Genomic DNA, 24,530 nt, shown 5'->3' with positions numbered 1-24,530 from the left:
ATGGGTACTGTCAGAGGCTTTGGTGATGAAACTAAATATATTCGAAAGGAAAGTGCTGATGTAGATTTTTGGTCCTGTAAAAGAAGGTGAGATATGGAGAATTAAGACTAATGAAGAAATAAGAGCTCTATACAAAGAACCTGATTTGGTAACCTCAATCAAAATGGGAAGGCTAATATGGTTAGGGTCCAGTGTATGACAGAAGAAATGCTCCCAAAGAAGATGATAATGGGATATCCTGGTGGTAGAAGAAGGAGAGGATAACCACGTGTGAGATGGCTGGAAGATGTGGAAGCAGACCTGAGAGGACTGGGAGTGAGGAGGTGGCGCAGGGGTGCTGAAGACTGAAATGATTGGAAATCTGTGACTGAGGAGGCCAAGGTCCTCAGAGGACCATAGTGTCATGGAGTCAGTCAGTGTGTATGTGTGTGTTCTTGTATTCTGTAGTTTTAGAATCTTACTTGACTTCTTGGCTTGGTGGATGACTCTAATCTGCAATAAGGGATTAACTTGGTCCACAACAAGTCCCACAAGGTCTTGCTTGTGATGTTTCCTAAATATCTTTGTTTCTCAAGGGCAGGTGGAGGAGGCTATGGCCATGGGTAGTTGTGGACGAGACTGAACTTTTACAAGAATCTGTATGCATGACAGTCTGTGAGGGGTCATTACAAGATGTACAGTTGTGCATCTATAACCTTTGATTCGGCAAATACATTATTTTCCCTTGAGTTAACATTTTCTGTGTACTGGAGGGGAATGAAATATTTTGAACTAAAAGTAATTACTTACTGGGGAGTCATACCCTTAAGAAATTAACAATTTTTCTACCGCTGCATTTTCCGAAATTCCTACCTTCCTGTTTATCTTAACTAACATAGTCATTGAATTAATACAAACAAAATGTGTCGAAATATGAATAGCCAAATCTCCAAACAAATAACATTTTATCTTAATGACAATTTCTTTGTGGGTGACTCCACATTATTAAGAATGACATTATGCACCAGTTAATCAATGATCGACAAAACAAATAGATTGGTGCCAATAATAACTTTTCCAGGTATGTTCTTGCTATACTGAATACAGGTAAAGGTCGATACTACAGAGGTGTATTCTAACCTCCTTGGTGAATACCAGTGACTGTGGATTCCAAAGATAACAATAGTACGCACAATGTTAAGTTGCGACTGAGTTCAGTCTTCAGTGCTGTACTAAGATTGTGCCACGATGGGGGAGGTGTCAGTGAAGTCTCTTTTGTAAACAGTTCATTTCAATTATTATGTATACCCTTTTTTACGGACTTTACAAATATCTAGTACAAAAAGATGAATACTGTATTCTTATTCTCGGACTTGATAATGCGGGTAAATCCGTAAGTATGCACATTTAAATAAATACACAACAACAGTGTATTTGTCTTCCTGTAATGACATAGATGCAAATAAATATAACAGCTGCTTGAGTTTGCCATGTCATTAATTCTATGAGTTCTGTTTCTATGTCACGTTGTTGGGAAACAAAGTTATGGAAACATTCTTTCGCCCCTCTCGCATAGACATACCTCGAAGCTGCCAAGACAAAGTTCACGAAAAAATATAAGGGAATAAGTCCCAACAAAATAACCACCACAGTAGGTTTAAACATTGGAAAAATAGACATTGCTGGAATAAGACTTAATTTTTGGGATTTGGGCGGTCAGGAGGAACTCCAGTCGCTGTGGGACAAGGTAATGTTCAGTTATGTTAAAATTTTCAGCGCATGGACGTATATGCTCTCATTTCGAACATTGTATACATTTTATTGAAAGATGATTGAACGACATTTTCTTTACAGTATTATGCAGAATCCCATGCTGTGATATACATAGTAGATTCGTCAGACAGAGATCGGATTCCTGCATCAAAGGAAGCTTTTGGTGAGCAATCAATGATTACAATATGTATGTGCTAGACATATTATGATGGTGATTGTAAAATAGTGTATGTGCCTGTGGAAAGAAGTATGTTAAGTAATTGAGCGAAATTTAGAATTTACGTAGCTATGTTGAATCTCGGATATGAACATTTTTGTATCTTTCCCTTGTCACGCACATATTTGAACTAACAGGAAGTTTTTTCGTGGAAACATATCATGTAAGAGATGTCAATGTTGTAACAAATGTTGTCGTAGAGTTCTGTTACGCATGGACTGTACATATAACAATTTTATCAAGAGTATTCACTATTGTGACCATCTCAGCCCTTTCAGGTCGTTATTATACCTGGGAAGTTAATTTTTACATCCGTGCCCATTCTGTATCTGCGTGTATGATGATTGTCTTCATAGCTGTTCCCTGTGCATCTCTAGATTTCAGTAGTTCTCTGCATTTTAGATATGTGACAAACAGGTATTGTTTGCAGAGGAGCATTTGTTTGATGACTCATAGGCATATACTCATCAGTATGTAAGCGTAATATTCAGTTACTGTACAGGATGAGGAAAAAAAATCAAGGTGTCTTGAAGAAAGTGAACCCAGAAGAAAAGCATCATAAGAGCTTGGAGATTGGGATCCTGAAAACATCACTGATAAGAACTAATTTACATTTATTTTATTGGTCCTTTTCATAATTTTTTGTATTTAGAATGCACAGTGATGTAGGATATTTTATAATAATAAATCTAAAAAAGTTGAATAAGAAATATAATGCAAATATTTACAGTCAAACTAAATTATACATAAAGTTTAGGGGATAACAAATAAGATTCACATTAAGTTTCTTGTTTCAAGAAACTCATTTAATGAGTGATCATAACCCTGAAAGTTGATTAACACACCAATATATGATATCATTCTACGTGCTATACTGTACTAAAGTATGGAACTGGGGACCTAGAAACAACGTAGAGGCTGCATTGCCACCGTAGCTCTCAGTGGTTCACAACCCCACAACAGGCTACAGCAGTCCACTCACCCCACCTCCGTCCCACACCTAACCCAGGATTATTGTGCAGTTTGGCCCCCAGTGGACAAACCCTCGCCCCCCCCCCCCCCCCCCCCCCCCCACTCGTGGGAATGTCTCACACCAGACAACTGTAACCCCAAAGAATGTTTGCATGCTAGAGTAATTATGGTGTATGCATTCGTGAAGAAAGTGTTTGTGTAGCAATCGCTGACATAATGTAGCTGAGGCGGATGGAAAACTGCCTTAAAAACCATCCACCGACTGGCTGGCACACCGGACCTCGAAACTAAGCCGCTGGGCAGATTCATGCCGGGGACCTGCACATCTTCCCACCGGGACCTGGAAAGCAGTGCGTTAGACCACACGGCTAACCAGGCAGGCTATGTAGTATATTACTTGGTGCACTATGACCTCGGGCCTAAGAACCTGCCTGTGGTCAAATACTGAATGCCTGTATTTGAAGTCTGACATCTGAAGAGTCTCACTGACAAGAGAAGATATCACAGCAAAAAGTTAGATAAAGAAAAAGAAAGAGAGAAATAAATAAATCAGTGACTGACTGACTGCTGCTGCTGCTGCTGCTGCTGCTGCTGCTACTGATGATGATGATGTCCCATACTCTTCGATAGAGCATAGGGGACAATGCGGGAGACCCGCACCATCTTACTAGGCAAGGTCCTAGCGGAAGTGGTTTGCCGTTGCCGTCCTTCGACTGACTGTGTTGGAGACATATTATAGTCGAGAATATCTTTAGTTGTGCATTAAGTTTCTGTATACCATCACACCTGTAAGTGTAATTGCTTGTAATGGATAAAGATGTAACAAAATTTAAATGGGAAAAAAATCAGCTTGTGTTCAAAACAAAACAAAATATTCTAGAGTGCATCATCTAACCAAAACTCTACTAAATTTTTCAAGTGTGGTCATATGGGAATTAAAACATAGAAAGGAAGCCTTGAAATTGGGCAGAGATGTAAATAGTAATCTTAGCAATGTAGACTGTTAGTTTGTTATTGTCATTTGTCTTCTCTTTCTTTTTACAGATAAGATGATCTCAAGTGAAAGCCTGATTGGGGTACCTCTTCTTGTTCTGGCAAATAAACAAGATATCCCTGACTGTATGGGTGTTCGTGAAGTTAAGCCAATCTTCAACAAAAGTGCACATCTTATTGGTCGTAGGGATTGTATGGTGATGCCAGTGTCTGCATTAACAGGGTTAGTGTAATACATCTTAGGTTATATTGTTGATGTCCATGTTTACAAATCCATCTTGTGGGATTTTTTAATGGTCTTTGATCCTTAGTACTCCTGTGTTTTAGCTTTGAGGCATAAATACTTCTAGTGTAAGGACTTCTCCACATTCTGCCAATGCTGTTATCAGAAGGGGCAGAGTAATGGGTAGATTGTATTGTATTGGTCCTGTAGTCTACAAAGCTGCTCATGAATAAGACATTGGACAAGTCAATTTATAAATTTATAGGTGAAAGTTATTTCTATGCATACTTATTTCAGGTTATAATAATACACTTCATACATTAAGCACTCATATAGTGCACTTAATAAATTTAAATATTTTTCAATGGATTAATACTGAAATATGACTTTAAAGACTCTCCAAATGTTTCAATCTGGCAGCTGCTTTTATGTTTCTGGGAAGTTTGCAATAAAGTTTATCTGCCATGTGGAAAGTATAGTTTTGACCCAGAGATGATTTGGGTCATGTGTAAGTTTTTGTTTTGTCTGGTAGATTGACCATGAATGTCGCTGTTTTTTGTAATCTACTGTTCTTACCTATAACTTTTATTTTAAAGAAAATAAAGTTTACCAGACTGTAGATACATGGTAAAGAAGAATATGAGAGGTCTTCGACAGAGGTTTACACGACTCTCTAGGTTTGCACCAAAACATGCTTCTAATGGCTCTTGTTTGCAGTTTAATAGTCTTCATCGTGGCGTTAGTTTCCCCAGAAAGTGACCCAATATTTAAGGCAAGAATGAAAGTAGGCTTGATATACATTCATTAGGCCCTACTGTTTCCTCGCTACAGCAGGGTTTTAGTGAGCAAAGAAGGTAGTAGGTCTTGCCCAGTTTTGAAATAAAATGTTCAGTATGTTTATTCTAGTTTACTTTGCTTTTCAACCACAATTCTAATGATTTGGTGTCAGTATTGGTACCAAATCGTTCATTGTTGACAGACAAATAGGCTATACGCAGTCTTGATTGGAACATTGCAGAGTTTAAGTGCAGTAGGTTTTTTCCCTATTTATTGCAAGCTGAATATTCTGTGCACAGTTGCTAATTTGTTTTGTGGCAGTATTTACTGAGTACTGTAATTCTTACTTACTTCCCCTTTTAATACAATTGTGGTGTCATTTGCCAATATGAATAGTTTTCTGTTAAGCTTCTAAGCCTAAAGATCATTTATCTACAGATGGAATAAAAGGGTTCCCATTATTGATCCGTGGGTACACAGCATATATTTATTATATAGTCTAAAAAGTGTTCAGAAATAGTTTTTACATTGAGATTTTTATGCTTGATGCACACTGCTTGCTTATTAATCAACCACAGTATTGTTGCACTTCAGAGTAAGGCTGTTTCAGTTGGATTATCATGAGTTTTTATTGTGATATTTGATGATGAAATGCTAAACCATGTGATAGTATATGCAATGCTGTCTTGAAATCATTCAGTGTGATGCAGTTTTTGTAATCACCACTGTACTTGTTAACTTTACATCACCATGCATTCCTGATAACGGACACAAGACACCAAGTGCAGCAATAATGTGGTCAGGTAGTACAGTTGCCCAGGAAGAAAGGAAGTGATCCATTGCTGGGCAGACCTCATATACTATTTTTTTTTCCAAGCTTTGACAACAGAATAATCCACTACATCAAAAGCTTTTGATAGGTCAATAAATACTCCTGTTGATTCCTATCAGGCTTGGTATGCCATTGATGTACTCATAAACAACAGTTTCTCTTCTGAATCATTCTCTCGCATGATTTCTCAGGCTACACCCACTCCAGCGACTTTTAATTGTGACATGGATACAAAAATAGTGTCTTTTATGGTAACAAGTTGTGTTGGTATCTCTATCAATGCTTTCCAGCTGGAGGTTCTTCATTTGTAGTTGAGTGGTTGACCATTTACCTAATCCATCAACCACTGTTGTCTGTTTTACTCTAGTCAATTATTTGCTCTGCTCCTTTTAAGTGTCCTTTATTTTGTGTTATTGCGGTGTTCATTTTAGCTCTGTACCCCTTGGTGTTCCCTCCCTCTGGGTGCAGAGGTTACGCTTTTACTGTATAGGCCTTTTACAACTATGTCTGTCTGGAACAGGGGCCTGATTACCTCGATGTTTAGCCCCCATCAAACACCAAACCAACCAACTTCCGAATCATAGCATAGGATATTGTTTTTACGTACAAATGCCATAAGTTTGTCATCAGTGACCTTTTTTATATTTTTGAAATACAGGAGGAGATAGTCATGAGTCTGTAGTTATTACATTATCTCTTAATTTTTAATATATTGTAATAACCTCAGATGTTTTCAATGCTTGAAGTGAGCTGACACACAAATGTGAAAATAATTCAATTAGGTTTGGCGCACTCTTGGTTACAGCGAGTCTATCAATGCCCACAGAGCTGGAATTTAGTGCTTTTATTGCTTTTCTTACTTCATCTTGTAAGACAGAGCTGCTGTACATGGACCATCAACACGCACATATTTTATGTTCATTGGGCTCGGTGTTCTTATTCAAGTCTGAGTTCATCGTATTATCAGCAACATCTGTGGAAAAGTTGTTAAATGTGTTGGCTCTTTTTTACTTTCTTGTGATGGTGCTACATTTTTACACAATGCTATATTTTTCACCAGTTTTGATAACTTCACATAGCCTTTGCTTTTGCTTTGTTAGCTGAATTATAAATGTATTCATCATTACTCGTTATTATTGCTGCTGTTATTACTTTTCTTAGGATTTTGGAATAGCTTTTATAGTATGTGTCATTGAGGTTATAAAGTTTTCAGTCTACATATTTTATGTTGTAGTTCCTTTTCCTGGTCTAAAACCTTCATTTTCTCTGTTATCCAACTGTTCTGCAATTCCACGTTATGGTTACTGTTCTCTGTGGAAATGCAACGCAAAAGAAATGGGTTAATACATCAGCACCCCTCAGTCACCAACTGGTGCCATGGTGGACCAAACATGTTAAAATAGCTATTCAGTATTGTAGAGGAGCCCTGCAACATCTTGAGTAACATCCTTCATGCAGTACCCTCCTCACTTTTAAGTGGCTCCTTGTTAGGGCTACCTATATAATGAAATGCTGTAAGAATGAATGCTTGGAGTGCTATGTTTCCTCCATGGAAACACATTCCTCTTCATTACATATGTGGGCCAAGCTTTGTAGTGTAATATGCTGCCAAAGATCAACAACTGTTCAGAGTCCCTCCTTGTGGTGGTATTTCTGCCAAAGGATCGGTTCTTGCTGAACATCTTACCATCCACTTCACAACAGTTTTGGCATCCTCTTCTTACCTGGTTACCGTTTGAACACTTAAAAGACAAGTTGAAGACATTGCTTTATGCTTTAAACTCTGTTACACTGAATTACACCGTGAGCCTGTGACTGACTGGGAACTACTCCACAGTCGTGACTTGTCACAAAATGCTGACCCAGTCCCCGATTAGATTCCTAATCATATGATCCAACACCTGTATGTTGCTCGCCATCTACTCAAGATTTTAAAGTGTATTTTACTAGAAAGTGTTTTCCTGGCAAGATGTACTGGTGTGCAAAAATTAAGGCAAAGAGTAACTGCTGTGTGATGCCACTGACAAGTAGCCTTGTTGGATGAAACTTGGGTCATACATAGAAATAATGGGCCCTCAGGGGCTCAGCATTCATTTGATGAGTACAGGCTTGGCGACCCCGGGCTTTCTGAGCTGGGGACTGGTAAGCACATCCAGTCTCTTGTTACCATAAGCTCTGGTCATGCTTCAGCGACCACTGTATGGCACAGCAGTGGAACATTGTGTGTTGCATGGAATGGTTGTCTTGACTTGACTGCCTGGATCACAAGGACAGCAAAAACCTCTATAAAAAAGCCACTTAATCGCAATGTGTTCTGCGTGCTGATGAGATGTGTGGCTGTTGATAAGGAGCAGTCGTTACCATGCAACGTCTGGGGAAGCTGCCACAACTCAGTTGTATAAGGCTTACTCAGGCTTGCAGGGCTCTGTTTGAGTGGACCCTTGTTCCCCAGCTGCTCGTGGGATTGAGATGGAACCCTCGAAATAATTATCATAATCATCTCCTCCCAATGGGGTGTACCGCCTGGGAGTATTCACACCCAGTACTCCAAATGAAAGAGAGAGGCTAGCTCTCCTGGTAACGTGCATCAGTTGAATTATAGTAACAGAGCTCAAGGAGTCATAAATCAAAATGTTTTTAGTCATTAAGAGAAAGGAGGGGATGTTTGAAAAAGAGTCCCCCTTCTGTATTCGTAAAAGCGTGGAAGGACTTGCTGGAATCCTGAAGTCTGTTCAGCTGCAGAATGGTTCCCTACTGGTATAGACGAACAAGACAAAGCAGGTGGAACTACTTACGAAGAACAAAAAATTGGGTGAATATGGTGTAACTGTTAAACTGCCTAACTCCTTTAACTCTAGCAAGGGTGTGGTCACATGCCACACTGTTATCGATATCGACATAGCCGAACTTAAACAGAAATGGGCATTACAGGGAATAGTGGACGTAGAGCAAGGGGTGCATAGGAATAATGGAGAAATTGAGAAGACCGCCACCTTCATTGTGACCTTTAATTCTCCAACTTTGACTGACCACATCATGGCAGGTTTCCTCTGACTTAGGGTTAGGCCTTACGTATCTAACCGTATGCGGTGCTACGGGTGAAGTGACCTGTGGGAAATGTGAAAAGGCAGCCCATGAAGCTGAGATTGGTTGTCCACCTCCAGCAGTCTGCGTTAACTCCTCTGAGAGCCACCCAGTCTGGAGCCGAGACTCCCCTACTTTTGCAGCGGAGCAAAATATTCAGGAACTAAGTCACTTAACGGATCCCCTATGCTGATGCCAAAAAGGAACATAAGGCGATGAAACCTCTCGTCTTTACCACTTCTTATGCTTCGATATCGCAGAAACCTGTTCCTAACATCAACACAGATGTTGTCCAACTTACAACCGTCCACCATCAGCACCTGCACTTGCATGTGAACATGCAAGGCGAAACAAGTTAGGATAAAGCAATCCAGGCAGCCACCACAGGAAAGATCAGCAACAGTTCCGTAGTGAGTGTCAAGAAGGCACACAATAAGCAGTGTCTCTCGCAGTGCCCCCCCCCCCCCCCCCCCCCCCCCATCCTCGAAGGGACAGGGTGCAGGGACAGGTTCACATTGCTCAGGTCAAAAGCTGTCCCAAACACTGTCAGGCTAAGGATGGCAGCAAAGCTTATTCACCTGGGTACCTCATATGTACTACAGTTGATGGGGAATTTTTCTTGTCGATGAAACCTCAGTTTTTTGTGCAGCATTTGGAGGACAAGTTTGGGGAGGTGGAGGGCTTGTCCAAAATGTGGTCAGGGTCAGTCTTAATCAAAGCAGCATCCTCTACCCAGTCACGGGCACTACTTGCCTGTCATAAGATGGGGGATGTTTCCGTTTTCATCAAGCCCCATAAGAGCTTATATAGGGTCCAAGGGTATTGTATTTCACAGGGACCTTCTTTTGCAGTCTGACAATGTGCTGCGTGGCAATTTAGTGGTGAGGTGTCCATTTCGTCTGCCGCGTCCACCAGGGTCCGAGGGATAATCAGGTTGCTACCGGTGCCTTCATCGTGGCCTTAGAGGGTGACACGTTACCTGAAGGTCAAGGTGATGGTCTACCACTGTGACTTAAAGCCATATATCCCTCCCCTGAAGTGGTGCTTTAAGTGCTGGAAGTTCAGCCATATGTCTTCCCGCTGTACTTCCAGCATCGCCTGTCGGGATTGTGGACATCATTAACATCCCAATACTCCCAGTGCCCTGCCTCCTATCTGTGTCAATTGCGGAAAGCACCATTCACCTTGCTCGCCAGACTGCAGGATTCTCCAGAAAGAAAGAAATATAATGGAATACAAGACCCTGGACCGACTGGCCTACACCGAGGCTAAGAGAAAATATGAGAGGCTACATCCTGTGCATATGATGTCAACCTATGCTGCCGCTATGATAAAGATTCTACCATCTTCCATTCACTGCGTCCAGTCGGCTCAGAGCCGTCAGACTCCACCTGCCCCTTTGATGGTGGAGGGGCACTTCCATCCCTGTTGCTTCTGCACAACCTACTTCAGGAGCAACACGCCCCCCCCCCCCCCCCCCCGCCCCCCCTTCTCAGCCAGAGAAGTCTTCTTCGGCTCCTCTCACCAGGAAGGGATCCCTTGGGTCACTCCCTTCCCAGGTTCCTACCGGTGGCAAAGCTGACACCTGCCAGTGGCTGAAGCAACCACAGGTAGCTTGATCGTAGGGCTTCACAGTCATGCTAAGTCCCTGAGACTGAATCAGTGAAGCTCCCCCAGCCGGACAAACCTTAGGAGCAGTGAGAGAAACCTAAAAAGAAAAAGACCCCCAAGAACCAAGGTGCTGCAGTGGCACCCACACCACCACTACCTACAAGCTCTGAGGATGAGGTGGAGATTCTGGCATCCGCTGAGGACCCAGATCTTGCTGGGCCGTCAACACAATGGTGTTGATCACACAGGTACTCATCTGGTTGCGGCAGGTCACCCTGAGGCGTAGATGCCTCATTGAGTGTTTCATGCCTTCTCAGTCTCGCGATCACATAACCCTCCAGTGGAATTGCGGCAGTTTTTTCCACCACCTGGCTGAGCTACAGCAACTATTAAGTTTTACACTTGCTTTCTTTGTTGCCCTCCAGGAAACCTGGTTCCCAGCAGTGTGGAGCCCCTGCCCTCCGTGGCTATAGGGGATATTACAGGAACGGAACCATAGTGACTATAATAGTGTCAGGTGGAATTTGCGTCTGTCCTGAACTCGGTATATAGTGAACCAGTGCCCCTTCAAAACCCTTTTGAAGCTGTGGCTGTCAGGATAAGGACAACACAGGAAATAGCTGTCTGCAATGTATATCTTCCTCCAGATGGTTTAGTACCCCTGAAGTATTGGCTGCTCTGACTGGTCAACTCCCTAAAACTTTCCTGCTTTTGGGAGATTTTAATGTGCATAACCCCTTTGGAGTGGCACCATGCTCACTGGCTGAGGCAGGGAGGTTGAAAATTTACTGTCACAACTCAACCTCTGCCTCTTAAATGCAGGTGCTCCCACACATTTCAATGTGGCACATGGCACATATTCGGCCATTAATCTCTCGGTTTGCAGCCCTAGCCTTCCCCCATCTATGCACTGGAGCGCACATGACGACCTGTGTGGTAGTGACCACTTTCCCATCTTCCTGTCACTCCCCCGGTTTCGTGCCCATGAATGCCTACCCAAATGGGCTTTAAACAAGGCAGACTGGGAAGCGTTCATCTCTGCTGTCACCACTGAATCTCCCCCACACAGTGCCATCGATATTGTCATTGAGCAGGTCACTAAAACGTTCATTTCTGTGGGTGGAAAATGCGATCCCTTGTTAGGGTGTCCCTGGCAAAAGACAGTCCCTTGGTGGCTGCCGGAAGTCGCTGAGGCGATTAAAGAGCGTTGGCGAGCTCTACGGCAACATAAGTGGCACCTTTCTGTAGAGCACCTAATAGCCTTTAAGCGGCTCTGTTTCCACATTCGCCAGCTTATAAAACGTCGGAAACAGGAGTGTTGGGAGAGGTATGTGTCGACCATTGGGTGCCATTTGTCACCTTCCCAAGTCTGGACGATCAGACGTCTTTTTGGATACCAGACCCCAACAGGTATCCCTGGCATTAACATCAATGGTGTGTGATCTACCAATGCAAACAAGATTTCCGAGCACTATGCTCGAGCCTCTGCCTCGGAGAACTACCCCCCAGCCTTTTGCACACTCAGTCGGCAAATGGAAAGGAAAGTCCTCTTGCTCACTACATGCCACAGTGAACCCTATAACACCCCATTTACAGAGTGGGAGCTCGTCAGTGCCCTTGCACATTGCCCCTACACAGCTCCTGGGCCAGATCGGATCCACAGTCAGATGATTAAACATCTCTCATCTGACTACAAGAGACATCTCTTCGTCATCTTCAACTGGATCTGGCACGAAGGTGTCTTTCCATTGCAATGGCGATAGAGCACCATCATTCCGGTGCTCAAACTCGGTCAAAATCAGCTTGATGTGGATAGGTACTGGCCCATTAGCCTCACCAACATTCTCTGTAAGCTGCTGGAACATATGATGTGTCAGCGGTTGGGTTGAGTCCTGGAGTCACGTGGCCTACTGGTTCCATGTCAGGGCGGCTTCCGCCAGGGTCGCTCTATCACTGATAATCTTGTGTCCCTCGAGTCTGCCATCCGAACAGCCTTTTCCAGATGCCAACATGTAGTTGCTGTCTTTTTTTGACTTATGTAAAGCATACGACATGGTCTGGCAACATCATATCCTTGCCACATTGTATGAGTGGGCTCTCTGCGGCCCGCTCCAGATTTTTATCCAAAACTTCGTGTTGGTCCGTACTTTCTGTGTCCAAGTTGATGCCTCCCACAGTTCCCTCTGTATTCAGTAGAATGGCATTCTGCAGGGCTCTGTATTGAGTGTCTCTCTATTTTTAGTGGCTATTAACGGTCTAGCAGCAGCTGTAGGGCTGTCGGTCACACCGTGTATGTATGCAGATGACTTCTGCAATTCATACTGCTCCTCCAGTACTGGTGTTGCTGAGCAACACCTACAGGGAGCCATTCACAAGGCGCAGTCATGGGCTGTAGCCCACGGCTTCCAGTTTTCAGCCGCGAAGTCGTGTGTCGTGCATTTCTGTTGGCGTTGCACCATTCATCCAGAACCAGAACTTTACCTTAATGACGATTCACTCACTGTCATGGAGACATATTGATTCTTAGGACTGGTTTTTGGTGCCTGATTGACTTGGCTACTTCACCTTCGTCAGCTTCAGCAGCAGTGCTGGCAGCACTTCAATGCCCTCCTCTGCCTGAGCAACACCAGCTGAGGTGCAGTTCTCTCTATGCTGCTGCAGCTCTACAGAGGCCTTGTTCAATCCCACCTTGATTATGGGTGTCTGGTTTATGGTTCGGCAGTGCCCTCAGCGTTGTGTTTACTTGAACCACTGCACCTGGAGTCCCTCCATTGAAGGTTAAGCGTGCACAATTGCTCGCCAGTTACGTTGCACACGTTTGTAGTTTTCATGCGCATCCGAATTACCATCTCCATTACCCAACCATGGCGGTACATCTCCTGCATCGGTGGCCCAGGTCAGGGCTTACATTTGCAGTTCGCGTCTGGTGCCTTCTGTCTGAACTGGATTCCTTCCCGTTACCACCTCTCCTCGAGGTCCATTCATGTACACCTCCATGGTGTACACCTAGGCCACAGCTTCTTCTGGACCTTTTGCATGGCCCTAAGGACTCTGTTAACCTTGTGACTCTCTGCTATGGCTTTCCTCTCAATTCTCGACATGTACTGGGGCCGTGAAGTGGTTTACACCGACGGCTTGGTGCTAGGTGGCTGATGGTCACGTAGGCTTTGTGTATGTTCATGGAGGACATATTGAGTTGCACTCCTAGCCAGAAGGCTGCAGTCTTTTCACTGCAGAGCTGGCGGCCATATCTCGTGCTTTTGAGCACGTCCGCTCATGTCCTGGCGAGTCATTTTTCCTGTGTACTGACTCCTTGAGCAGTCTACAAGCTATTGACCAGGGCTACCCTCGCCATCCTTTGGTTGCATCCATTCATTAGTCCATCTATGCCTTTGAATGGTCCCGTTGTTCAGTGGTGTTTGTGTGAATCCCAGGCTACAAACTTGCCAACAGGCTACACGGGAAACTGCTTCTGGAGACAGGCATCTCCGAAACTGACCTGCATTCTGTCTTGTGCCGGCTTTGGAAGACGGAATGGCATAACAATATGCACAACAAGCTGCATGTCATTAAGGAGACTATGAATCTATGGAATTCTTCCATGCGGTTCTGTCGCAGGGTATCAGTTGTCCTCTGCCAGCTCCGCATTGGCCATATGTTGCATGTGTTGGGTGACAATGCCTCAACAGCAGCTTTAGTTTTTTTTTACATTTTATTCATGAGGGTGGGTTTTATCATTTGAGCTAAGTTTAAGTGTATGTCTTTTGTCCCTCTGTGTCCTCCATTCTAGTGCCTTTAGGGTGACAGTTTTAATGTGTTGCAGAGTGGCTGGCTTCTGCTTTTTATTCTCATGGTCAGCCAGCCATGGTAATCTGCTCTCTTGTTTTGGTCTCTTCTACGTGTTTCTTGCGTGTCTGTGTGGTTTTCTTGTCTGATTTTGTCCATTTTAGAGTTTGTTGCCCTTCTGTCATTCTTGTGGTTTTCTCCTTTCTTCCAGCTGTGTTTTGTATGTCTCGATTATTTTATTCCCACCCGTGTGGAATTATTTTAATCGGAATGAGGGATCTAGCAGTTTGGTCCCTCTTTTAAACAAATAAACAAACCAACCAACCAAGCAAGCCTCATGACGACAATATGTTAGTTGCAACTAACTCTTCGACATTTGGATTAATGGATGCAGAAGAGTGGTTTCAAGTTTTTCACCAAGAAGTGTGTGTGTTCTTTTTAACCATTCTTGTTTCATTTAAAACTTTCCTGAGTTGAGGATAAGGGTTGCTTATTTGTAAAGACACAGTGAGGTTTCTGGACCTCATATTTGACTCTAAGCTTACATGGTTATTACATCTTAAGGAACTGAAAGTCACTTAAGGCTTTAAGCATTTTAAAATATCTTAGCCGCAGTAAATGGGGAGCAGACAGGTGTTGCTGCTGTGGTTTTAGAGGGCATTTGTGCGATCTTGGCTCGATTATGGGCGCACAGTGTATGGGTCTGCGAGACCCTCTTATTTAAAGATGTTGGACATGGTGCATCATGAATGGATTCGGTTAGCCACTGGGGCATTCAGAACAAGCCCCATACCAAACGTCTGTGCAGGGGCTGGTGAACCGCCAGTTCACGTCAGGCGACTGCTACTTATGATGTGCCAGGCATATAAAACACTGTCCACATCTTACACACCCACCTACCATACCGTTGCTCAGCTTCCACTGGAAAGGCTTTTTCATAACTACCAACAGGCAATGGGGCCCTATGGTATTTGTGCACGGGATTGCCTTCTAAGAGATGGGTGTGGCCAGTCTTCATGTTTCACACCGTGGTGGGAGCAGATTTCTGCCTTGGCTTCTCCAGAGGTCCAGGCTTATTTTAGACTTGACAAATTTTAAGATGGATCATACGTCAGATTTTACATTTCAATCTCTGTTTTTTAACATTTTAGATATGCATCACAATTTCACAATAGTGTACACTGGTAGCTCCAAGCAAGGGAATTCAATTAGCTGCTCTCTCATGTTCCCTGACCATGACCATGTCACGAGGATTTGCCTTGAAGATGAGTATACGGTTTTCTCAGATCAGCTCCACGCGATCCTGAAGGCACTGGAGCAAATGAATCATACTTGGGGCAAACTGTTTCCGATTTGCTTAGTGCCTTAAAATCGTCACAGAAGTTGTTACCAGCTGAGCAGTTAGTCCGGCTGATATACTACCAACTGTACTTCCTCCAACGGCAGGGTAAACAGGCGTCATTCTGTTGGGTGCCAGGCCATGTAGGAGTATGGGGAAATGAACAGGCCGATCGGGCTGCCAAGGAGGCCTGCAGAGGAGATGGTGTGGCACAGTGTCCTATTACCTTGCAGGCTGTCAGTTTGACACTACACAGAAAGTGCATGCAGTTGTGGGTGAGAAATGGCTGGCAGTGACGGCCAATATGCTGCAGTTTGTGAAGTCAACAACCTGGCCGTGGCGTTCCTCCTGCCAATTGCTCAGGCGGGATGAAGTGACCCTCGCGCATCTTAGGATTGGGCACTGCCCTCTCGCTTATAGATTTTTACTACGGCAAAGGGACTCCCGTTTTGTGATGCTTGTGGCATGCACATCTCTATTTGCCATATTTTAATGGAGTGCATTTTATATCGTGATGCAAGGGCAGAAGCATATATTGGTGGGGATCTGCCCTCTACTTTAGATGATGAGACGAGTGTGACTAAGGTTTTTACATTTTGTGATGTGCCTGGACTGTGGCCTAAACTTTTAGGCTGGAGGTTTTAGTGTGTTGCAAAGTGGCTGGCTTCTCCTCTTTATTTTTTTATTCTTGTGGTCAGCCAGCCATGTCCACCTGCTATATTGTTTCAGCTCCTTATGCTCCTTTCTTCCTGTGTCGTTAATGTTTTACTACTGACGCAATACTTTGTTCTGTGGTTCTGTGCTGGTATGCACTTTGTTACCTGTTTTATGTGTTGTTTCATCTTCCTGTTTTGTGTATTTTACTGACATTCATCTCAATCTGTTTCTGTGCGGGATTCGTTTCAGTCTGCGTGAATTAGATGCCGTGTCAAAGGATATGTTCTATATACATCTGGAATTGGCAGCAAGATTATCTTCTCTGTCATGGGATTGGGTCGACGGTGTGACATGGGCTAAAGCAAATTGGAGCCATGACAAGGCTGTGAAGAGGCAAACAGCCAAGATTGATAGACTTTCTACACAGATGCAACAGGAAGCTCCTTGACGATCTGTTGTTAATGTGACAGAGAAAGATTTTGATGCGACTATGTCTGTGTTAGAAAAAGGTCTGAATTTTGCCCCCACACCTGTTTCGCCGCCATTTGTAGACTTCGTCAGTGCCATTGAAGAAGCTGCACGCCATCTTGATACAGATAAAGCGGAGGAAGTTCGACGTGAGTCTTGTCGTGTGCTGACTAGAGGTGCACCTATGAAGAGTAATATCTCACCTATGGAAAGAAGAGCTCTCCGTAATTTAAGAGCAGATGTGGATACAGTTGTCTTAAAATCGGACAAAGGAAATTTTATGGTTCTTATGACAAAGGATGATAACGTCAATAAGATCAATGTTGTATTATGTGATTTCACCTATCACAAAATTGATAAGGACCCCACGAGCCGAGTTACGCGAAAAACAGCAGAACTCTTGTCAAATAGTTCTCTATCGAAGGAGGTCATAGAGAGATTGAAACCAAATAGTGCGGTTCCTCCCAGGCTATACGGTCTGCCTAAGATCCATAAGGAAAATGTACCATTACGTCTGATCGTGAGCAACATTGGGGCAACCACCTACGACCTAGCAAAATTTCTGGCATCACTGCTTAAACGAGTTATAGGCAAATGCCCTCATCACATAAAAAACTCTAGTGATTTTATCAGCCGTATTCAGTCTTTACAGCTGCAAAGTAACGACTTGCTGGTCAGCCTGGACGTGGTTTCTCTCTTTACCAAGGTGCCTCTTGTAGATTCATTACACCTGATCGGTAATATGTTTGATGCAGATATTACAACGTTGTTCGAGCATACTCTCTCTTCTACATATTTTACATTCAACAATGAATTTTATGAACAATCTGATGGTGTCGCCATGGGGAGTCCTTTGTCTCCCCTGGTGGCAAATCTTTTTATGGAAGATTTTGAAGAGAGAGCTCTCAACTCTGCCACTTTAAAACCGACAGTGTTTTGGCGTTACGTGGATGACACCTTTATAGTATGGCCTCATGCCGTGGAGTGTCTCCAGGATGTTTTACATCATATGAATTCCATACATGAAAATATTAAGTTCACTATGGAAACTGAAAAAGATGGTTGTTTGCCATTTTTAGATGTTCTGGTACGGCGCAAGAATGATGGCACACTTGGTCATTCGGTGTATAGGAAACTGACCCATACAGATTTGTATCTGCAAGCTACCAGTTGCCACCATCCGGCACAAACAATGGGTGTCCTTAAAACTTTAATCCACTGTGCCCATACTATTTCTGACGTCGACAGTCTTGAAGCGGAACTGAAACACCTGCAAAAAGTATTCCTGATGAATGGCTTTTCAACTAAGCAAGTGAACAGAGCTATGCAGTCCTACAAACGACGCATCAAGGAAGAAGAAGAGGTCTTCAGGTCAACGGCTTATCTACCTTTTATTGGGAACATCTCGTCACAGGGGTAGAATATTGAGGAATAATCAAGTTAGTCATCTTTCGCCCTCCTCCTACAATATCATCACTGCTGGGATCCGTTAAGGATGACCTGGGCCTACATAAATCAGGTGCCTACAAGATTCCGTGTGATTGCGGCAAGTCATATATAGGGCAGACAACAAGAACGGTGCAGGAACGTATTGTGGAACACCAGCGGCATACTCGCCTTCTCCAACCCAACAAGTCCGCAATCGCTGAACATTGCATTTCTACTGGCCATTCTATAAATTACAATGATACAAAAATTGTGGCTCAAACATCAAATTTCTGGAGTTCAATTATAAATGAATCCATAGAAATAAAATTGTCAGACAGCAAGACTATCAATCGAGATAGCGGTTACCAGTTACATTACGCTTGGAATCCCATTGTAGAGAAACTTCTTAGTCAACGTAGTTATCGGTATAAAGATGAAGATCGATCTGATATTGAAATGCCAAGTTTTCACCGCGGAGGGCGCCAGGCGCAGCGCACGGAGTTCTGAATGCGCACGCTAAACAGTACATGCGCAGCGCATGCACAATGCAGCCCTCTTTGGCTTTAAATAGCAGAGCTCAGCGCGTATTCGCTAGTACTTCTCCAGCTGTACTCACCTGAAGATGGCCAAAAGACTTTGTGCTGAAATATCGTGGCAAGATGTTACTGACTTACGGCAGTTCTCCCGTGTTTTTGTGGAACAATCAGTACGCCGGGAAAATTTCAAACATCACATAGAGATCTCTCCTCGCTTGAAGATGGAACATCATGTGGTAGGCTACTACCTCTTCTAATAAACTCTGCTCTGTCAAGGAGACTACTGCTTTACGGTGCTCTCCTGCCATTCCTCGTAGAAGGAATCTACCATCTACCGTCGCTTCCATATCGTTCGCGCTAGATTAACTCATAGTTTTATTTTATGTAATGAGTCACCGACATGATGTGACAGCAGAGCCTTATGGATTCTCCATGGTAAGCATGGGCTTTGAGGTTCTTTGCTTCTAATAATGGCAGATGATGTATGATGGATAGTTGATTGTTTCTTTGATTTCTCAGAGAAAGTGGTTTTTATTCTCAAGCACAACATTTGAAACTACTTTTCTCAGAGAAAGTGGTTTTTATTCTCAAGCACAACATTTGAAACTGCTTTTTTCTTGGGTGGGGGAAGGGTTTGTTGGGCATTTCAAGCCGCATGCTGGGCCTGGGTGGGGGGACCCACAAGAATACAGATTACAAAACATTTAATCATTCACAGTCTTAGTTTGCAAGTTTAAATTATGGTTGGTAAAAAAAAAAAAAACTCGAAAATGTCAGATACAGATGTTGTTTCTCTATTCACAGATGAGCCATGACTCTTGTCAGCTCTCTGACTGACATATCAGTTTGACCTGTATGCTTTTACCTGCATATACATTATTTATTAGCTCTGGCATCAATATTGCTTTCAGTGGCTTATATTTGCCACTCCTACAAACATTCATAATTCAGTAAAATTTATGGATGATCTCACTAACTTCAGATGACTCATGTCTTGACTGTGGGACCCATAACCTGTTTAGTTCCCTAACCTTCCTACCACAAAGTATTTAACAGCAACAGCTTGAATCTGTGATCGCTAAATTTAATTATGAATGTAACAATAGCTGCTATCTGTAAGATATTCAATTTTGCTCATGGGAATGTAGGTATGATCAGTTGGTTTACTTTGTCAGAAAATATTGCTTTCTAAAATAAGCATTTTTTGTCACAGTTATCTAACGTTAATGCAAAGGGTTTGCAGGAGAGGTTAGCTCTATGTTAGCTCTAGTAATATATTTAATATTACAGGAGGAAAGATACTTAATCCAGATGTAGTTCTGACCAGTCATATCCTTCCAGGTCATGCCAGATGTACAAAGTCAGGTGTGAATACTACAGGATCCTCGGTTCAATAAGTCATAGTTGCAAAATACTGATAGGAAATATTTATGGAAAAGTGAAAAGACTGGCAGAAGTCGACAGACATAAAGGATGTTCAATTTGAATGTCAGATAAATGTAGCAACACATAAGACAGTACTGACTGCATAGTTTATCTTAAAAGATAATTTGAAACATTAAACCTATGTTCATAGCATTTGTAGATTTAGAGAAATCTTTTGACAATATTGATGAATACTGTCTTTGAAAGTTTGAAGGTAGCAGGGATAAAATAAAGTGTGCGAAGGATTATCTCTAACTTGTACAGGACAATTGCAATAGTGGAAGGGCATGAAAGAAAAGCATTAATTGGGAAGGTACTTTGACTGGGTTGTAGCTGTCCCCCATGTTGTTCAGTGTGCATGCTGAGCGAGCAGTAAAGGAAACCAAGGAGAAATTCGGGAGAGGAAAAGAAATAAATACTTTAAGAGTTGCCAGTTACATTGTAATTCTGTCAGAGATGGCTGAGGACACAAATGGCCTTTTAAATGGAATGAATAGTGTCTTGAAGAGAGTTTATAAGGTGAACAATTACAAAAGTAAAACAAAGGTAATGGAGTCTAGTTGAATTAAATCAGCCAACGTTGAGATAATTGGCTTAGGAAATGAGGAACTAAAAGTAGGAGATGAGTTTTAGTATTTGGACAACAAAATAACTGCTGATGGCTGAAGTAGAGAGGGTATACACATATGAGCAAAAACATTGACCACTGTCCACTGCAAGATTTATGCTGCCTGGTGCAGGCATGTGGTGCAGTAATAATACTATATAAGAAGAGCAGAAACGAATGAGGAATCATTCTAGCAACAATATGGGCTGCAAACGACAACTCACTGACATAAGCAACATAGGCAAAGGGCAGATTGTTTTGACTTTGCACTCGGGAGTGGCCAGCTCTGAAATGGTAAAGCTGATTGGCTGCTTGTGTGCTACTGCTATGAGTAGCTATGGGAAGTGGCAAAGAATGGTGAAACCACAAGTAGGTGATGAAGTGTTGGACATCTATGCTTAATCACAGAACATGGGTCAGAGGCTTGACTGCTCTGTAACGGTGGCTAACTGTTGCAGACGAGATGACAGAGTACAACTCTGGTGCAGGCACAAGCATTTCCGGAAGTCCCATTCAGAGCACTTTGTTAAACATGGTGTTCCACAGCAGATAACCTCCTTACGTGTTCCCATGTTGACCGAATGACATCATCAGTTATAATTGCAGTGGGCACGGGATCATTGAGATTGTACTGTGATTGGATGTATAACATTTCTGATTGCACCAGGTCGATGGCCGCGTCTGAATAAGCTGTTATCTAGGCGAACGGCTGCTGAGATCATGTACCACACCATAGACGCAGGCTTGCAGAGGGAACATTATACTGTGGGGGGACATTAATGTCTGCCTCCGTGGGACCTGTGGTAGTAATTGAAGGCATCATGTCAACTTTGGATTATGTGAACTTTATTGCAGACCACCTGCTTCCCTTTAGGCTCGATGTCTTTCCTAATGGTAATGGCATCATCCAGCAGGATGACTGTTGGTGGCACAAAGGCAGAATTACTCTACTGTGGTGTGAGGAGCATGTCATTGAACTCGTGTGTGTCTGTCCAGCAAATTTGTCTCAGTTGAATGTAGTGGAACACATTTGGAATGTCGTTAGACACCAGGTCTGCTCCCATGAACCACTGGCTTATAATTTATGGAATAACTTGACCTGTGCTTCATCATTTGGTGCCCAACACCTCTAGAAACCTACTGAGGGCTGGTTGAATACATACCCAGAGGAATCACTGTTATACTTAATTCCAAATGTGGACCAACATGCCATTAAACAGATGGTCAGAATGCTTAGTCTCAAGGGTGTAAAACACAGATTGGCAATAGTGAGGAAAGCATTTCTGACTCCCAAATTTTAAGATTCTATAAATATATGATAAATGTACTTCTGAAGGAGTGTAGCCTAGTATAGCAGTGAAATTTACATGATAAACAGTGCAGACAAGAATAGATACTTTTGAAAAGGGGTGCTGCAGAATAATTCTGAACATTGGATAAGTAGAATGGATAACTAATGAGGTACTGAAATGAAGTCGGGAGAAAAGAATTTTATTGTACAACTTGACAAAAGAAAGTTAAAAGTTGAAAGGGCACATCCTGTGGCATCAAGGAGTCCTCAATTTAGTAATGAAGGGAAATTGAGGGAGGCAGGGTGTATTACAGGAAGACCCAGGCTTAAGTAAGCAGGTTAAAATGATTGAAAATTGCTGTAGTTATATAGAGCTGAAGAGGCTTGCAAATGGTAGACTAGCATGGAGATTGGCATCAAAGTCTTTGGACTGAAAACACCACCAGACATGAAATAATTAACAAAAATATTGAAAGTTAAATGAAAGGAGAAGGTACCGTCTAGTCGTAGGAGTTGACATACGCAACTGGTAATTTAAATTGGTTGTATTGAGGCATGTACCCGTGAGTTGGTTACATAACGTTTATAAATGACATTCTTGCAGAGAAAATTCATCCTCCAGTTATGAGAAGTTCTCATGCTGCATAGCGTCTAGATCCTGACATGTTGCCAGTCAGCAAAGTACACTGCCATATTAATGTTTTTTTGGAGGGGGGGGGGGGGTCTTGATCAGACCCTAAAGACTCTCAATAGTTGACCAACAGCCATGTCATCCTCAGCAATCGTCATCAGATACAGTGCATAGGAGCATGTGGACAGAACACAACACTTCTGGCCATTGTCAATGTTCTGATCTAGGATCTGCTACCCTGTTGGCTTCATGAGTTTGAGTGTACCTCTGTCAAGTTCTCCCACCAAGAAAAAAATCCCAGGCAGTAGCGGTAATTGGATCCGGATACCCCGCATGGAGGTCTGTCACAGTGAACATTTGACTTGGGGGGGGGGGGCGGCTTCCTAATAAACTTAATATCCAGAAATAATTCTACTATTTGATGTACTTTAGTACTTACATTTATACATTTGTATGTATTCATTTGGAAAAATAAGGGGAAATTTTAATTGCTTGTGTTGACAGATTTGTTTTACCCTGACAATCATAAGGGAACGGGATTTGATGTAAACATCAGAATCTTCTTACTTACACATAGTAAACAAGTAATGTCAGTCACTGTTGCGTAGAAATGTTGTGCACTTCGTGGTTAACTTTCATGTCAGTCTTTGATATGAAAAATGTATTTCCTGCCACTTACAATTGTCACCAGGTATTTGTTGCTGTCCTCAGTAGCTTAGTGTATTCCACATAATTAATATATATTTTCTTTCTTTCCACAAAACAGTAATTTGGATTCTGAAAGGCACTTTATCTCTCTCTTGTTGCTTTTTGTTTCAGAGATGGAATAAATGAGGGAATACGGTGGCTTGTAGATTGTATAAAACGGAACAGTGACATACGCCCACCAAGAAATCAAGATGATACATAACAGTTCCAGTGACCAAAAATGTGATAATATTTACATTCCTATGGAAGAAAGCTGTCCTTGTGTGATGTTGACAAGATAAAAGATTTTGGAGCCTGGGAAATTCACACACAGAGCTAAAAGTGATGTCATATTTCATCTGTTGTACAAAATATACATCATTTTATAAGACATAAACATTAGTTAATCCTGCCTTGTATTTCGTGTTTGATAAATAAAGTATTTAAAATTTTAACATCTATGAAAAGAATAGGTTGCTACTCACAGTAAAGATAATGCATTGACTCACAGACAGACACAGTGAAAAAACTGTTACACATTGAGCTTTTGCCCAAAGCCTTCTTCAGAAAAAAAGGAAAACACACACAATCACACAAGCAGGCACATTCACACACATGACTGCTATCTCTGGCCACTCTGGTCAGACTGCAACTATTGCACTGAACAAAAGCAGCAGTTTGGAGTGGGGCAAGGGAGGAGTGATACCAGCATATGGATGGGAAAAGGGGGGTGGGGGGGGGGGGAGGAGGAGGAGGAGAAGAGTGCTATCTGGCACGGGGTGCAGGGTCTAGAAGGTGGCAGGACAAGGTTGCCATTAGGAGCCTTGGGAAGGGGAAGGGGGAGGGTAGGAGTGGAATAGGAAAGGAGCAGAGAGGGGAAAACACTATTGCTGGGTACATTGGCTAAGAGTGGTGCACAATGAGGGTGAGGGGATGTGAATTGGGATCAAGTAATAGAACAGGAGGCCAAAACTGTTGGATGAAGGGTGTGGGTTCAGTAGGTTATCAAAGGTTGAGGCTGTTATAATTTTGGGAGTCGAGAATTTGTTGTAAGGATAACTCCCATCTGTGCAGTTCAGAAAAGCTGGTCATGGAAGTATTCCGGTGGTCTGTACTTAAAATTTTGTTTGTAACCGCCTATTCTATGCCGGAGAAGATTAGAAAATATTTTAAATGTCAAGCTTGAGCAATTACACTAAAATCTTTCACATTAA

General features: G+C 42.6%; 1 protein-coding gene across 1 annotated transcript; it reads left to right on the top strand.

The window, feature by feature from the left end:
• Positions 1–1,165: 1,165 nt before the first annotated feature.
• Positions 1,166–23,771, top strand: LOC124793683 (ADP-ribosylation factor-related protein 1). The gene is made up of 5 exons (XM_047258040.1): positions 1,166–1,372; positions 1,556–1,726; positions 1,834–1,915; positions 3,986–4,157; positions 23,449–23,771. Exons 1-5 carry the CDS (start codon positions 1,280–1,282, stop codon positions 23,537–23,539), a joined length of 609 nt encoding a protein of 202 aa, XP_047113996.1. The 5' UTR covers positions 1,166–1,279; the 3' UTR covers positions 23,540–23,771.
• The last annotated feature ends 759 nt before the right edge of the window (positions 23,772–24,530 follow it).

Source organism: Schistocerca piceifrons, chromosome 1, assembly GCF_021461385.2.
Source record: "Schistocerca piceifrons isolate TAMUIC-IGC-003096 chromosome 1, iqSchPice1.1, whole genome shotgun sequence".
Lineage (NCBI taxonomy): Eukaryota > Metazoa > Arthropoda > Insecta > Orthoptera > Acrididae > Schistocerca > Schistocerca piceifrons.
This window is presented reverse-complemented; position numbering and strand designations above follow the sequence as displayed.